This window comes from Carassius auratus, unplaced genomic scaffold, assembly GCF_003368295.1.
Source record: "Carassius auratus strain Wakin unplaced genomic scaffold, ASM336829v1 scaf_tig00025783, whole genome shotgun sequence".
Lineage (NCBI taxonomy): Eukaryota > Metazoa > Chordata > Actinopteri > Cypriniformes > Cyprinidae > Carassius > Carassius auratus.
In genome coordinates this window covers 210,848-228,556 of record NW_020525457.1, presented here as the reverse complement: position 1 = coordinate 228,556, position 17,709 = coordinate 210,848, and the positions used below count along the sequence as shown (strand labels likewise).

At 36.6% G+C, this 17,709-nt stretch overlaps 1 protein-coding gene across 3 annotated transcripts; it reads left to right on the top strand.

Annotated features, from left to right (window-relative positions):
* Positions 1 to 1,331: 1,331 nt before the first annotated feature.
* LOC113078476 (one cut domain family member 2-like) lies at positions 1,332 to 16,626 on the top strand. Of its 3 annotated transcripts, none has more exons than XM_026250780.1 (2): positions 1,332 to 2,808; positions 15,989 to 16,626. In XM_026250780.1, exons 1-2 carry the CDS (start codon positions 1,731 to 1,733, stop codon positions 16,270 to 16,272), a joined length of 1,362 nt encoding a protein of 453 aa, XP_026106565.1. In that variant the 5' UTR covers positions 1,332 to 1,730; the 3' UTR covers positions 16,273 to 16,626. The 3 variants fall into 3 exon arrangements, with proteins under 3 accessions (XP_026106565.1, XP_026106567.1, XP_026106566.1); XM_026250782.1 differs by having other exon boundaries at positions 1,337 to 2,818; positions 16,001 to 16,625; XM_026250781.1 differs by having other exon boundaries at positions 1,374 to 2,808; positions 16,001 to 16,623.
* The last annotated feature ends 1,083 nt before the right edge of the window (positions 16,627 to 17,709 follow it).

Genomic DNA, 17,709 nt, shown 5'->3' with positions numbered 1-17,709 from the left:
CTTTCTTTCTTAGAAAACAGTTTACACAACATTTAATAGGCATATTTTCTGTTTTCGTGCACGCGCTTTGGTGAATTTTATGTAGATGTAAAAAAAATGTGTTTTAAAGTTCCATAAAAGCATGAGCATCAAAACAATACTGTTAAATAATATATAATAAAAATAACAACTTTTCTAAATGGAACTAATATAATAAAAAAATTTTTTTTTATTTTTTTTTTAAAGACTGTAGGTTGATTTGGGTTCGAGTTTAAAGCTGGTAAAGTGAGCTGAGGTTTGGCCTTAGATTATGTGTTTAAAAAGGAAACAAAGTCCACGCTGGAACTCTCTCTGTTACTCTTTCTCTCTTTCAAATATCGATTTTCTTTGACATGAATAATGGTGTTTTTCAGTCAGTGATTCTTCGCGTTAGATGGAGTGTGCCGAGGCAGAGCAGAACATCAAGCTCGTGTGTGTCCGACACTGAATCTCGGCAGGTTTACAGACACTTTTCCTCCAATCTCTGGCAGCTGAAAGGCCGGGGACAGTCACTGGACCCCTGTACCCCCTGCTCCTCCTCTGACAGCTGATCAAAAGAAAAATAGGTCACGCTTTTCGGACTTCTGTCGCTCGTCCTTAATTACAGTCGCTTTAAACAAAAGCAACATCTGCGCATCCTCCGCAACCGGCATTCGAGAAACCTGTTCCTTCTGAATCACTGAAATAAGTTACTGTGCATGTGAACTGATCGATTTAGAGAAACTCTAGCGAGAGGACAGGGTTTGAGGTTTAAAACAAACATGCATACTTAAATTAAAAAGTATGCTTTTTTTTGTCTAGAAGACTTGCACTGCACGGTGTAAATATGTGTTTGGAAACAATGAAGCCTCGCAATAATTTACTACAAATACATACATAGTCAAGAAAATGATCGGCTTGTATTTACTGTGTGTGCATTTATATATACAGTCCCCAAAAATTAACATGCATGATTAATCATTTAAATATTAATGTAATGTAGGCTATGTAATGAAGAAGTGTTAGATTCGCAGAAGACGCGAACATACGTTTGATATTTAAGCATACGTGCAGTTGAAAACTGATAGATAGATAGATAGATAGATAGATAGATAGATAGATAGATAGATAGATAGATAGATAGATAGATAGATAGATAGATAGATAGATAGATAGATTCTATTTTGCATTACATTTTCCAAAATGTGTACACTTTATATATTAACATGTGGTGTTTAGGGGTAAATAAGGTACAAATATGTTCTTTTTTTGGAGGTTGTACAGTTAAATTGCAGGATTTTGAATATACCAGTCCATGTGATTATATTTCTGTGTTGTTTTGTAGAGGACGAGCATCTGACGCGAGATTCCAGATGCAGAGTTGGCGAGACCGAGTGGAAGCGTCAGGGATTGGCCACTGGCGCGCGCGCGAGGAACGCGATTGGACCGCCAGCGCGTCAATCAACGCGAAATCTCCGCCCCTTTTCAGCAGGGTCGGGTGCGCGCGGAGCACCTCCAGCTGCCCAAACAGAAGACGCAGGAGGAGTAGAGGGCTCGGACATGGGGAGAAATCAGCACTGGCCCGTCTGATAGAGATCAGTGTTTTTATTCATTATAAAGGAGGCGGGAAAAAACCCGAGAGGCCTTAGGAGAGAGAAAAAATAAATAAATAAAAACAAATACGGAGAGAAACCCATCCCTGGCACAAAGCTGGACGTAAATCAATGGACTGAATGAAGACTGCCTATAACGCCTATCGATGCCTGGCCAAGGATTTGGATGTGTACGCCATGAACCCGGAGATGACAATGGACATTGGCAGCTTAAGCCATGAGCAGGACTTGATGAGCGGCCACAGCCCCCATCACAACCGCAATCCGGGGGCTTCCTTGCGGATACACCAGGATCTGACCGTGGCGCCGTCGCGCTCCGCGATGGTCTCCAGTATGGCTTCGATTCTGGACGGCGTCGGCGGCGGAGGAGAGTACCGTCCCGAGCTGTCCCTGCCGCTCCATCACGCCATGAGCATGCCCTGCGACACCTCCCCATCCGGGATGAGCGGCACCTACACCACGCTGACCCCTCTACAGCCGCTGCCGCCGATTTCCACCGTGTCCGACAAATTCCACCACCATCATCACCATCACCAGCGTCTCTCCGGGAACGTGAGCGGCAGCTTCACCCTCATGCGGGACGAGAGGACTCTACCAGCCATGAACAACCTCTACAGCCCCTACCACAAAGACATGAGCGGGATGGGACAGAGCTTGTCCCCTCTGGGCAGCGGCTTGGGCTCCATCCACAACACGCAGCAGACGCTCCACAACTACAGCCACGAAAAGATGCTGAGCTCCAACTTCGACGCGCACACAGCCATGCTGACCAGAGGGGACCAGCACCTCTCCAGAGGCCTCGGTGGCCCCGCAGCGGGCATGATGCCGCACCTCAACGGGATGCACGGGCATCCGGGTCACCCTCAGTCCCACGGGCCCGTGTTGGCTTCCAACCGGGACAGATCGCTCTCCTCCTCCTCCTCCTCCACCGGGGCGCCGGGCTCCGGCTCCGGGCAGCTGGAAGAGATCAACACCAGGGAAGTGGCGCAGCGCATCACGGCCGAGCTCAAGCGCTACAGCATCCCGCAGGCCATCTTCGCGCAGCGGGTGTTGTGCCGCTCGCAGGGCACGCTCTCCGACCTCCTGCGGAACCCCAAACCCTGGAGTAAACTCAAGTCCGGGCGCGAGACGTTTCGCCGCATGTGGAAGTGGTTACAGGAGCCCGAGTTCCAGAGGATGTCGGCCCTTCGGCTTGCAGGTAAGACAAGGTATCTGCTTTTGAACATCTTCTGTGTCCGTTTAGGCTTAGGGAACATTTCTTTAATTCGTTTTACAGGTGAAACACTATTTTGCACAACCACTTTTTGTGCTTTTTTTCCCTGTTGTTTATTCACTTTATGGTGCAAGTGCATGCTTTTGAAGAGCAGCTTCGGTCTCGGTGAAAGCAAAGCTTTCAGAGGTGCTGAATAGGGATGTGTTGGTAATTACTGGACTGACTGTTATTCCCCTCTACATCAGGTTTGTTGCCCCCTCTAGCGATGGGCGGTGCAGGACCCATCTTCCTTTGTTCGTCCTTTAGAAAAAGCAAGACTTTAAATTTGCAGTTTGGCTTTTGAGGTGTCAGAGACGGTGTTGAATAGCGTTCAATCAGTGCATTAAAATAGAAGCATAGTCCTTATCGATTTTTAATTTGTAGGGTGATGCACAATTATTCACTGAAATAATAGACAGCTCTGATGCCTCCTGCATTGTGCAACACCAGCGCGAGCCTGTGCATTAACTTCTGCTGAGGAAAACACAAGCTGTGCATCTTTTGCTTAAAGAACTGATGCTAAATCACCAAAACATACGCATATTAATCAAAACATGCCATCATCGATTCTTGAATGTCATGCATTCAGATAATGAAATGCACTGTGATTGTTTTGCCAAGCAAACAAATGCATTACTTCATCAAGAATGTGATTTTTAAGCAGAACTGTGCTGTGTGATGTTGGCGTATAGGCGCTTTAATGGTGTTTCCCTGCAGGGCTCTGGTCTCACAGATGGCTGTGGGTTGGGGGAAGGTATTATGTGATCTGCAGGGGAATTGTAAAGAAGAACAGAGGCTGCAGTGGCTCGATGAATTATTGATAGGAATCTCTGCGTGACCCTCAGCTCAACGCACCCAACGTCACCTTGTCTTGGGTTAAACAGGCAGAGATGTGCAGCCCGGGACCTGCCTTTTGTTCCGTGCTTTGGAGAAAGAATGCAAAAGAGACACAAACAGTGAAGTAAAAAATAGAGGAGTTGCACATCGTGTCATCAGAAATGTGTGACTCGGAGAGAAGTGCTCACGTTTTGTTTTCATGCTTGGATTTCATGCATGTAAATGTATACTTGAAGGTATACACATACAGATTTATTGGCTTATTTAAACATAGTGGTGCAGGTGCCTGGTGTCACAGGAGAAAACAAGCCTTTCGTTGAACTGTTAATTTAGTCAAATCAAACGTGACGTCTGACCAGGACTCATTCCAGTCACACGGCGCAGGCAATCAGCCATCGAGACGAACCTCGGCCTGTGCCGTCCGCCGCTGACAAACAACTTTATTAAGTAAATGATCAAAAGGGACAAGTGCTGTTATACGAGTCAGGACAGAGGAGATGGAAAAAGAGCAGGTCTGGAGGAACACAGGGTCCTGGCCCGTAAATAAATAGCAACAACCAATGCAAGAGACGTCTCTCTTGATTTGAGCTTTTTTCATTTTCCAGATGAAGACAGACAGGGCAGGACAGGGAATATATGAAATATCTTTAGATGAACAATGGTGTCTGAAAGTCTGAGAGCACATGCATTTTTGTCATTTAATACAAAATGTTTCTTTGCAAAGTATTTTAACAGAAATCCAATCTGAGTTAAAAGTTGGGAAGAAAAATGAATAAGTGTCTTGGTGCAGCAAAGCCTGATGATCATGTTCCCCATCATGAAAGAGCTTCTTGAGCATCTTTAGGAAATCTGACCATCTGTACACGAGTCATATGATCAGTGACACACATGTACTGACATTTGATCCTAGAAATATTGCAACAACTCAAATATTTCTTCGTTTTGACATCATTTGCATTTTTTAGCATCCAAAGCTATTTATTTTCATGTTTGCATGAAAAAATCCATGTTGTCAATGTGGTCTCGGACATTTGGACTCCTCTGCATGTTTTTATTTAATTCCAGGTTTGCATATACAAATGGCAGATTTTAATTGTGGTCTTAGACATTTGGACACCAAAGTATATTTGTATTTATTTTAACATTGGCATAAAAAAAAGAATTCCAATTTTCTCAGATATTTGGACGCTGCTGTATATTTAGATTTGTTTTCATGTTTGCATGAAAAAAATATGAAACATTCAGTGTGGTCAGAGCCATTTGGGCACCATTGTAAAATATTAATAATTTCAACATTTGCATGAAAAAAATCCTAAATTTTCAATGTCATGTATTTGGGCAGCACTGTATATTATAGAAGCGGTCGACCGATATGGGTTTTTAGTGACCAATGTGATACCGATATCTAGTGAACAGGATGACCGATGATGATTTCAGTGACAATGCAGATGTATATGCTTATTTAAATCCTTGTGAAATAACACATTTTTCTTGCATAATATGAAATTCTCTTGAAAAGAGCTATTTTGTAGTGCTCCAAATGACCTGGCCTGGCCGATATATCGGTCAGTGACCAGTTAGAATATCTATGTGTATTCTGTTACATTTAGGTTGTGTAATCAGATGTATGAATGACTTCAAGATTTGAATGAAAAATGAAAGCAGAAGATATATAGGCTATATATCAGCAAGATTGGCTTATTTTTAACGCTGGGCCAATCAGGCATCATGTTATCAGAGTGTTGTCTTCTGCACTTTTCAAAGGAAAAAGAGATCAAAATCCCAGGCCAGCTCTGCTGTTTATTTTCATCCTGTCGTTCGGTAATCTGTGGGAGTTATGTCACTTTCTCAAACACATATGTGTTGCTGAATGACAGCGGATCGATGTGGGTAATCTCTTAAAGATTAAAAGGGCATTAATACTGGCAACAATAACATAAATGTGTGCAACCAGTTCGCATTGATCTGGAACCCGATCTGGACTTTTTCCTGTAAAGCTGACGCTAGAAGAACGTTCCCAGCAAGCCGACTCTAAAAAGACTCCTGGTGGGCTATTCTGAGCTGTGCTTGTTTAAAAGGATCATTAAAGCTGATGAAGCCACCCAGATGAGACGCGGAATCAACGCATAACCAAGCGTAGATGTTTTCCATTTTATTTTAGCAGGATGTTGAATCACTCTGGCTTTGTGTGGAGGAGGCTGGCTTTAAAACAGTGACCTTCACAAAGACCAGGCAAAGCGTGCATCTCATGGCTCCAGATAATTATAATGGCTTTGTGGTGATGTGAGGGACCTTTTAGAGATGATATTCTCTTCTCAACCCAATAAGTGTGTAACACGGGCCAGGAGATTGATATAATCCCGGCAGAAATATGATTTATCAGACACTCATGTTTTTGTGGTCAAGCTGTTTTTCCAAAGTCTATTCCGATCTCATGGAAGATGTCCTAGCATTATATTATGAAAAACAGCATTGCCTGTTACATTGTTAAGATTATGTAGTGACCCCTTACAGTAAAGTTTCATTTATGAACTAAGAATGCAAAATACTTCTACAGTACTTAAACATTTAAAAACACTTTTTGTGTTTGATAAAATCAGTTAACACACTGTGAAATAACACAAACAAAAGGAAAACACGAAGATTAATAAATGTTGCACCTTGTTAGTTCATGCATTAACTAATTGTAAATAGTTACCAATTATGCTTTATTATTCTAGACATTAAATCATTTAAATTAGGTGGATTGGATAGCCTATGTTTAAATGTGGTTCAAACTTCACATACATATATATTTTAGAGACACATTAATATTCTCAATGGTTTGGTGTTTTTTTATTATCTGTAATTTATTTATTTCACTCATCTTTTGCTCATTTGAAAAAATATTTCAATTGTAAAATCCACATATTTCCTTTAGTCATGTTTTAATCAGTCCTATCCTATTCAGCTGATGTATATTACATTGGAGATAAAAGTCTGAAAATGCTTCTAAATTCTAAATTAATTTAACATTTGCACTTGCAAGTGCTACCAGCACAATATTTTTTTATAAAATGTTGAATAAATGCTTCATTTTATGTCAGAACTGCTTTGTTTTTACATTTTCAAAATCCTAAAGCTGTATTTCCATGTTTAAATCCCAGATATTTGATGCTCGTGTGCCTCTTCTAGCACATAACTCTGAAGCGTGCGTTCATGCAGCAGCAGATTGTTTTTTAGTTTTGAGGTGAAGTGATGTGATTATCTTTGTGTCAGGTTGAAATGTCTTGTGATTGGGATTGCTGTCAGCACTGGCCTGAGCAAAGGGCAAAGTTTTTGGTCTCTCAGCCCCACAAAACGGCCCGAGATGCTGCTGTCAGTAAGCAAACAGTAAGCGATAACATGTTTTTTTGGAGCGAGTATGTGATGATTCATTGGTCTGACAGATTTTCTTTTAATGTGGGTTTAATACTTGCGTTCCAGTAGTCTGGTCTGTTTGGTTTCATGTTAGTCATCCACAGATGAATGAATGATATTTATAGCCTTGTGTGTGCAGCATAAAAATGTATTCCATGTAAACCATGTGAAAAGTTTATTCTTCATGTCTCTTACATTGCAGAAAGTATAGGCAACTTTTAACTTCAGCTATGAGGAAAGAGAAAGGTTCATGTTTGCTTTTCTAGAGGACAGAAGCTGATAAGAGCTTACGTAATAAAACACATACTTTTTTTGCCATAATATATTCACCTACATGTCATTACAAACCCATTTGCTATTATTTTATGCATTTAATTTATTTTGGGCAGATCATTGCATTGCATTCCTTTGTAATAGAACCGTTCCTAAACTTCAGGAATATTTTCCTTATAATGCCAGGAGACATCGTGAATCTTTATGCAACTCTTTTGCTTACAATAGTTCATAGTCATATCTGTCAAGCTCCAGAAAGCCGTGGTATTGAAGTTGTAAAACGGAGACCGTAAATGTCTTTTTGTTTGGAAAAGAGTTGCATGAATATGTTTTAAGGACTTAATAGTCTTATGGGTTTGGATTGGCATCAAGGTTGTATAAATAATGACAGAATCTTCATTTTAGGATGTGATGCAATCAGGATTTGTGTACTCTTAAGACAGGTTTGCCAAACAAAGATATGACATGAACAAAGATGCCTAAGTAATCAGTGTTGCTTATTTATCTGTGGCACTTTTGTGCATTTGTAAGCATTCGGTGTGTTTGTGAAGCTGATTGGATCGTTGGCTGATGTTGTTGACTAGTGTTTCCTCATCAACATTGTTTCAACACATCGTTTGTGAGCGTTCTGATTGGCTCTATCAGTGTGCTGATGTTTCTGTCTGGTAACAAACCTTTGAACCACTGATGTCATCATTTCAGTCCTAGATGAACTCTGACCTTTTATTCACTTGATCATAGAACATTTGTTCTGTTCCTCATGGAGATCAAGAGATACAATGACTCGAAAAGTATCTGGACACTTGAGTCTCACTTAAAGACGCTACATGCAGAACCATTGTTTTTTGTTTTGTATTTCCATGTACTAGTCATTTTTGAGATTTTGGGCTGTTTTGCTTCCATAACACATCTTCTTTCAGACAGTGGAAGGAAAACATCTAAGAAACACATTTAAGTGTTCATTTTATTACTCTTCGTCTATTTGTGTCTGTCGATTTTAATTTCAATGCATATATTTAAAGTTTTATTCTCCACTTCAGCAGTACTTAGATACACCCAAACTTACAGTTTTATTCCTCTCTGTATTCTGAAGGATTTTACTGATGGGTTCATTGTTCATATTTCATTCGCCCCGATTTATATAACCTTTTATATCGAAAAACATGGTTAAAATGCATCTCTTTTAAAAGCCTTGAGTTTCTTTTTCCACTTCAGCAGCACTAACATACACCAAAACTTAGAGATTTATTCCTCTCTATATCCTGAAGGATTTTACCAAGGGGCTTGTTCATATTTCATTCATCCTGATTTATATAAACATTTATATCATAAAACATGGTTAAAATGCATATCTTTAAATTACACTAGTTTCTTTCTCCACTTCAGCAGCACTAACATACACTAAAACTTAGAGATTTATTCCTCTCTATATCCTGAAGGATTTTACCAAAGGGTTTGTTAATATTTCATTCATCCTGATTTATATAAACATTTATATCATAAAACATGGTTAAAATGCATATCTTTAAATTACACTAGTTTCTTTCTCCACTTCAGCATCACTAACATACACCAAAACTTACAGCTATATTCCTCTCTATATTCTGAAGGATTTTACCAAGGGGTTTGTTCATATTTCATTCACCCTGATTTATATAACCTTTTATATCAAAAAACATGGTTAAAATGCATATCTTTAAATTACACGAGTTTCTTTCTCCACTTCAGCAGCACTAACATACACCAAAACTTAGAGATTTATTCCTCTCTATATTCTGAAGGATTTTACTGATGGGTTTGTTCATATTTCATTCATGCTGATTTATATAACATTTTATTAATCAAACCATGGCAAAAACATATTCTGACTGTTGACAGTATTTTCCAATTTTTGGAGCAATCAAGAGATATCCAAAATCCTCTCTATAAAAACTCTAATATGTCAACAAAATCTTACAATAATCTTGAACCTGGCTTTTTCCAGTGTTCAGATTTATTTTCTGGAATTACATGCAAATTACTGCAATTTTAATTACAATTTTTATATTTAAATATAAGAAACCTTTAATTTAAAACAGTTTTATCCATTTGTTCAGAATGTTTACCCTTAAAATTGTCTGTATGTCATTGCATTAGATATCAAAATATAGCAGCAAGTGTTGTTTATTTGTTAAAAAAGATGCACAAATACACTTTACAAACAAAATACTTAACAGCAAGGTCTGAAATCATAAAACAATAGTGATAAAATCAGCAAAACACCAGTATATTAAAAGATATTTAATGGAGACCAGATTGTGATGCATCTGAAGAAATGATTTTGGGTTTACTGTATTTAGTTCTGGCCAAAGCGAGATGATCCACTGTCTCTCTCTCAGTTTCCCTTCCCCTCCTCCATCTCTCGGCGAGGTGTCCGGCCTTCATATAAAGGATATCCGCACATGCACAGAATGACACAGCTAAGTGCAAGACTACAACATAATGCATTTAGCAAGTCCTCTCGCTCTAACACACACACACACACACACACACACACACACACTGGCCACTTCCAGAAGAGCGTATGCTTAGGAAATGGTTGATATTGAGATCGGAAGCATTTGAGCATCTTGGCATTCGCACAAGAGAGATCACACAACAGTATCATGAAACACTAGCCGAATTAAAAAAAAGAGTGATTTTCTCTCATATGTTATGGGTAGGTTTCAGCGAACAAGTGAAAACATCATTACTGATCGTGTTTTGTGGCGAAATATTGATCTGATGTCACCCACCTCCCCCCTCGCTCTCCTTCTTTCTCTTTCTCTGTACCGTATCGCTCTCTTTTTCTCCCTCATGCAAATCTGATGACAGTCAGATGCATGTGACTAGAAATGTCAAGATTTTGTGAACTTGTATTCATTACAAGTGCTTTAGCTTTTAACAAAAGTTGAGTCATTTTAATTTAAACTAGTTTTGGAAATTTGCATTTACTAGTTTCAGAGCAAACTTTTACTTGATAATTAGTGATAGAGTGATATTCACCAAGCTGATTAACTGATGTATATTGTATATATATATTTATATATATCATATTTATATATCAGTATATGTATATAACCGATTTATATATCAATATATCATATCAGTGTTATTTTAGTATTTTGAGATACTATTATAATTTTTATTAATATTTAGAATAAAAGATTTTTATATTTGTTGTTTTCATTTTAATTTTACTTAATGTTTTAGTAATTTTCTTGTGTTTTTGCCTTTTAAGTGTTTTTGGAAACTTGTTGCAATAAAATAGGTTTAAGTTTTTATGTTTTATTTTATTTCAATGAATGTTTATTATATTTATTATATTAAATGTTTTAATAGTTTTAGTTTCAGTTAGCTATAATAACCCTGAATGCTGTGTACCAAAGTCAATACATTTGGTGTTAATATTGTAAAATAAGAGTTTCAACCCACCCGTTTTGTGTAAATCTCTCTATAGACATCTGAACTCAAACCATCATTAATTCTCAGTATGGATTGTCACTATGGATTTTAGCATTGCTCCCATGTGATCCACATTCCATTAGCAATTTTATTTTTAGTTTATGTATTACTTCTGTTGTTGTTTGTACATTTCCATGCATCTTCACAACAAACAGAGATTACACTTTTCTTTCATCCAGTGCAATTTAAAAAACAACATTACATTTTTTATAGATTTTAATTTGATTTATGTGGTATTGTTTCCAAATGATCCCATTAACAATCTGTACAATTCCTTTAGGAACTTTTCTACTTAGAAATAAAATTCCAGTACATCTGATTGAATTCAGTATATAGGCTGGTCTTCGGGTTCCTCATTAATAACTGAAGGTGTAAGGTGATACACAATACAGGCAAGAACTGATCGATCTCATACGGCCGGGTCTTTGAGGGCAACCCAGTTAGGACCGTTCCATTGGACGTTTCCTCTCACACACATTGATTTACATTTGCCAACGAGGAAAGATAAACCAGCAGTGTGAGAGCAGCTCTTACCCATTGGATGAAAGGCCAGGGAATCCTGAGGTATTGATCGGATTGATTGAACTCTACCCCTTTAAGAAAAGCCCAAAGTTGACACCCCTCTCCCGTGGAAATGGTAAATCCCTTTGAATAATATAATTGCTTTTTTAATTGCACTGTAAAGCGCCATGAGAGCCTGTCCTGATGGAGTCAGTGTTGCGTGGACACCCATTGACGGCTGAGATTGTCTCTCTCTCTATGTGTGTGTGTGTGTGTGTGTGTGTGTGTGTGTGTAAGCAGTAAGCAGAATACCAAATGATGACGGGGAAATTCACTGCTCCACAAAAGCAGCAGTCTGGAGCTTTTATCCAGAGCAGCACTGAACAGAAAGCCATCAAGGCCTCGTAAAGAGAGCTGGGTTTAGGAAGTAAACATTGATCCTTTATTTTCCTAGAGAGAACACAAAGAGAAAGTACAGCTGCCTTGTGCACAACAAACACAACTGACCCAGCTAACAACAAATGTGTTCTAAGAATGCTATGCTAATGTTATGAAACATTATTTCTGTTTTCGGAAAATGTTCTCGGAGCGTTCCATTGAATTATTCTGAAACCTTACTAAAGCGTTACTTTTGAGTGTTTCTCTAAACATCCTGAAACAAGTAGTTACATTTAAAAAAAGATTAGTTGAACATTCAAAAAAAAAAAAAAGTTCTATAAATAATGTTTTTGTGCTAAGATTTTGAGACAGTTATTCCTATTATACATAATTATATGAAAGTTTTTTTTATTTTTTTTAAATTTCTCTAAACATTCAAAACAACTCTTTTAAAGTTTATTTCTTTATTATGCGAATGTTCCATTTTATCATTGTGCAAACATAATGGAAATGTTACTTTTGAATGTTCTTCTGAACGTTCTGAAACAATGTTACATTTTAAAAATGCTAGTGGAACGTTCAACTAAAACGTTTCATGAACTGTATAAATTAACGTTTGAGGCCATCATTAAAAAACGGTAATTTTCAACATGTTCTAGCATTTGACAAATGATTCATAAATTTCTAAAAAGTAAAAGAGTGCATCTTTTGGGATGCTAGTCGAATAAAAGGCATGATTATGGATTTTTGGATTTTTCATCATCATTCGAATCCAATCCTAAAGGATAGAAATCCTATATTAATTAGTAAGAATCATTTGAGTGCTAATAGCATCTTGTATCATTGTCTTAAAGGATCCTAAACAGGATTTTACTCAAGAATAAGGGTTCAGTTTATCCAGCAGGATTGTATATTCTTACAGGATTCTTATTGATCCCAGTTAGGATTGTTTCAAATTATGAATTCCAATTCCAGCATTTTAATCTGAATTTACTTTCCAGATATGAGAATAAACATGCATTATTCTGTTAATCCTGCTATTTTCATGTATTTGGGCCCAGTAGTGGCATTGAAGCAGCAGAAATGATGGCACCCCTTTGGAAAATGCTAAAGATCAAGCTCCTGCAGCTAAATAATGTACTTTTAGTCAAACCTCAGAGCTTAAAACAAGCACACAGACTGTAGTTTGTGCACTTTGTGTGTTAAACAGCTCGGGGCTTGATCGAGGAGCCTCAGTAATGGAGGCTTGGAGAGGAATGGTGCACACTGCTCGTGTTTCTTCCAGTCTGATGTGTGAACACTGCCATCTACTGCTGTGTGTGTGTGTGTGTGTGTGTGTGTGTGTGTGTGTGTGTGTGTGTGTGTGTGTGTGTGTTGGACTGAAATGATTCCAACAAGACTGTGAAGGAAGCACGATTGCTATAGCAGAAACTCAAAATGATATACTTATGTTATACATCTGTGATGGTTTAGATCCTGATGTGATGCATGGCAACAGATAACAACAATAATTCATCATTACATTTCGCTGCATGACAAATTAATTAGTCAGAAGCAATCTGTGGCATCTAGTCTAACTGTATTTTTTGCAATTTATGTTAAAGTTCAATCTAATCTAATCTAACATTAATTGAACATTTGTTTAAAACAATTTTCTGCAACATTTTAGCGCGGCATTCATTCATCGTATGTTGTATTATCATCTTATGTGTTTAAGAACATTCAGAGAACATGTTCTGTTTGTTCTTTAATAATGTCACTTACTAAGTTCAGCCATATTCACAGAACGTTACTTAAACATTTTAGTTGGACATTCATATAACGTTTTTTTAACATTATTGCTACTTGTTTCAGAATGTTTACGAAACATTCAGAATTCTGCACAAATGCTCTTCGACTGAACATTAATAAAACATTGGTTGAGAATCGTCTGGTCTTTGATAACATTATTTGGGTTCTCAGAATGAGAATGATGAAGGAACGGTATGAAAGCTTGTAGAAATCATTCGGAATAATCTGGACTTTAATGGGTTAAGTGTAGTTCAGGATAAATGTCTGAGATTCAGATCCCTCAACAATCCCTGCTGCGTTTCTGCATCTATTATACATGCAAAGTGTGGAAATATTGCTGTGCATTTGTCTTTATCAAATATTTAGTTGAAGCGTGCTGTGAGAGGGGCTTTGTCGTATAGGGACGTCTGTCCGCAGCGGTCAGCAACTTCTTCTCTGCTTTCTCACACTCTTTACACTTGGCCGGCTCACACCTTCATTTATGACAAATGGGTCTGTGTGTTTGTGTGTGTGTGTGTGTGAAAGAGAAAGCAAGTCTGGTAATGAGGGTGTGAATGCAGCAGAAGTGAAAACACACACACACACACAGTGTAAAACCTCACTGGTGTGTGTCTGGCTTTATTTACACCATCGTTTCCTCTTACATAATAGTTTTGTACTCCGTTGAGCTCTTAACCTGATTTCTATTGATCTGGCCCAGGCTCAGTTGTGCATACTTAATTCAGAGGAGTAATCAAATCAGATCTTCACACACACACACACACACACACACACACACTCACTCACACACGCACACGCACACACACACACACACACACACACACACAAATGGATATGAAAATCATTTAGTAGCGATTACATTTTTATAAAAACAATATTGATAAAATATTGATAAAATATTGATAAAATTAAATATAATACATAATAAAATAGCGCAAGCTTTTATAGTGTTCATTCTTCCTATAAATATATATATATATATATATATATATATATATATATATATATATATATATATATATATATATATATACTTTTTTTAACTTATTTAAAAATATATTTTTTACAGATATATTTAAAATAATTAAATAAAAAAAATATTACAAAATTTTAGCTTTTCTGGATTGAACTACATTTTTTTTTTTTTTATTTAAATACAAAAATGTACTAAAATTTTGTACTAAAATCTGTTTCGTGACTTTTATAATAAAAGAGAAAGACCATATAAAAAATATAGATAATATAAAGAAAATATAAAGAGTGGTAAAGAGAAATTAGTTTATGTAAATATTAATATAGAAGGCACACAAACATAAAAACCATCACGGTAACACACTTGACATTAAAATAATGCAATAAGCATTTATTTAACAACACAAGATGTATCAAAACTCATGCACATAGTTGATACAAAAATAAAATGTTTAAAAAAGATTTATTAAAATTATAATGTATCATTCAGGGAGTTCTGTTTTTCATTGCAATTACATTAAATGTCCCATTCTTTTACTTACTGTTGGTTATTTATTTCCCCTTTTTATAGAAACATTTATAATCAATAGAGAAGATTTTTTTATGACTAAAGTATAATTTATACAATTTCAACAATTTTCATGTATCGAATGCAAATCAAATCAGATAAAATTATTTGTCTTTTTAAAGGTGAATGATTTGTAGACAAACCTGCTGTTATATTTATGATTTTTCCTCATAGTTGCCTAGTTTTCTGAGATCAGCAACAAACTCACACACAGCTCAGCAAAATCCACAATCATTAAAGCCACAGAAACACGTTCATACACATTAATAAGAGATTCTGCCCGAGGCCATGATGAAATATATCCTACAGATGTACTGTAAGCAATGCAATTGATTGGCTTCCTTAGTTATATATAAAGTGCTCTGCAAAATTACAAACCACCATAAATTATAGCATTGCATTATAGAGCTGCACATGCAGTAAGTCATGTTTTTGTCTGTGTTTGAGTTTGAGTCTGTGTCTAGAGTGAAATACTAGCAGAGCACTTACTCTACGATTATTGTGCACTATATGCTGTCTATTACTTTTTAGAAATTGCATGAGAAACCGTATGCAATAAGAAACTGATTCTATCAGTAATATGCAAATGATTTCGTGATCTCATTTGCATGTTTAATCATGTGAGTCGCATGCATTTATTATCTCAGAAATCAGTTATATTTATGATGTTGTTTTGCATTTTAATTCAGTTTTGTGTAAGAAAAAAGAAAAACTGCATTTTAGTGGTTTAGCTAAAGAGATCTTAATTAATCGTTTGTATTTTATTGCATTGCATTGCATTTTAATCCAGTTAATAATCTAATTGTAGGTGGTGCATTAAAGCTCAAAGCATTAAATGTAAGTGTTTGGTAAATGCATGAATGTACATGTGATTGATTCTAACGTGTTTCTTCTCTTTCTTTTCTGTGTCCTTTCTAACAAACGAAACCCCCGAAGCGTGCAAAAGAAAAGAGCAAGACCCAAGCAAAGACAGGAGCAGTACACCAAAGAAGTCGCGGCTGGTTTTCACAGACCTGCAGCGGCGAACACTTCTGGCCATCTTTAAGGAGAACAAGCGTCCGTCCAAAGAGATACAGCTGACCATCTCGCAGCAGCTGGGTCTGGAACTGACCACTGTCAGCAACTTCTTCATGAACGCCCGCAGACGCAGCCTGGACAAATGGCTGGACGAGGGGAGTCTGACCTCCAGCACTTGTACCGAAGCGTGATCCCCGAGAGGAGAGAATCACGAGAGAAGGGCAACGAGACGAGAGAAGCTGCTTACCGGCTCGAGTTCATCCAGACATCAGGAAAAACACTGCTTTCTCTGCTCCAGTCCAAAGCAACTGACACCAATGAATGATTAAAACCAATCAAAAACATGCTTAACTTTACATTTGACTTTGAACTGAAGAGAAACCCAAAGCATCTGCATTTCACATCTACATACACTCGATATTAGCTTTGAATTTCATTTCCTGAAGTGTGTGTGTGTGTGTGTGTGTGGAGATACTTTAAGTTATAAGAATGAATCTCACAAAAACAAGTCCAGGTCACATTTATTGAAATATTTTATATTCTGCTAATAGAATATTTTTTGTCTTGTTTTTGAGTACAAATAATATACATTTACTTGAGAAACAAAAAAAAAAAACAAAAAAAAAAACGTTAAGATATTTTCTGAAAAATTAATCAAAATGAAGTGAGTTTTGCTTAAAACAAGAAAAAGGAAAAAAAGCCAACGGTAGCAGAAAAATAAACTTAATTCAAAGAAGGAAAAATTGCATATATATATATATATAAAATATAGAAATATATTATATTAATATATAATTATTATATATTATTCTACACAAAAATCGCTTGATTTTGATAAATTCTTCAAAAAACAAGACTTAATATCTCAATTAATTTTGCTTTTCAAATGTATCCTCATTTTAATTTTTTTTTTGATATTTCTGAAAAACAAACAAACCAAAAAAAAATAAAAAGATGAGGAAGAAAATTAATTTTTGCATTCAGGCTTTTTAAATAATAATAGTAATAATAATAATTCCCAGAAAACCCCATTGTCGATTATTGCCCCTAATGTTGTTACTGTAATATAGTAATTTTCATTATAGTAAATTTAAATTAAATTAAATTAAATTAAATTAAATTAAATTAAATTAAATTAAATTAAATTAAATTAAATTAAATTAAATTAAATTAAATTAAAATAGTAATTATATAAAAATAGTAAATAGTAATTATATAATTATTTTTTGTTTGCATTATGATAATGAAAATGACACGTTCTTCTTTGTGAGATTCATCCATAACACGTAAATAACGGCACAGGTTTAAGTTGGCATTGGGTCGCAGGGTTTTTCTAGCAAACTGATGTGCGACCGAACAGGAGCACAAAGCACAACACACATGCAGGACACATTAGCTGGGTTTGTGAGCACAATCCTGAAGCACATTCAATTTGCAAAAGAACAGGGGCTGGACCACAGCGATTGTTCTTCAATGGTTCAAAAACAACTCAGGATGATGTGACCGAAGAACATGCATCTCACGAGCATCTCAACACTGTAATTACAATCTCACGACTGTAATTATATTATGCATTGAAAAACCAATCACAAGTGAACTGGCAATGGTGATCAGGGCCTTTACAAAGA

What these genes read in the sequence shown, in the direction of transcription:
- LOC113078476 (XM_026250780.1), top strand. Translation starts at nt 1,731, where the DNA reads ATGAAGACTGCCTATAACGCCTATCGATGCCTGGCCAAGGATTTGGAT. An exon ending in GTCGGCCCTTCGGCTTGCAG is followed by an intron (nt 2,809 to 15,988) that starts GTAAGACAAGGT and finishes TTCTAACAAACG; the next exon opens with AAACCCCCGAAGCGTGCAAA.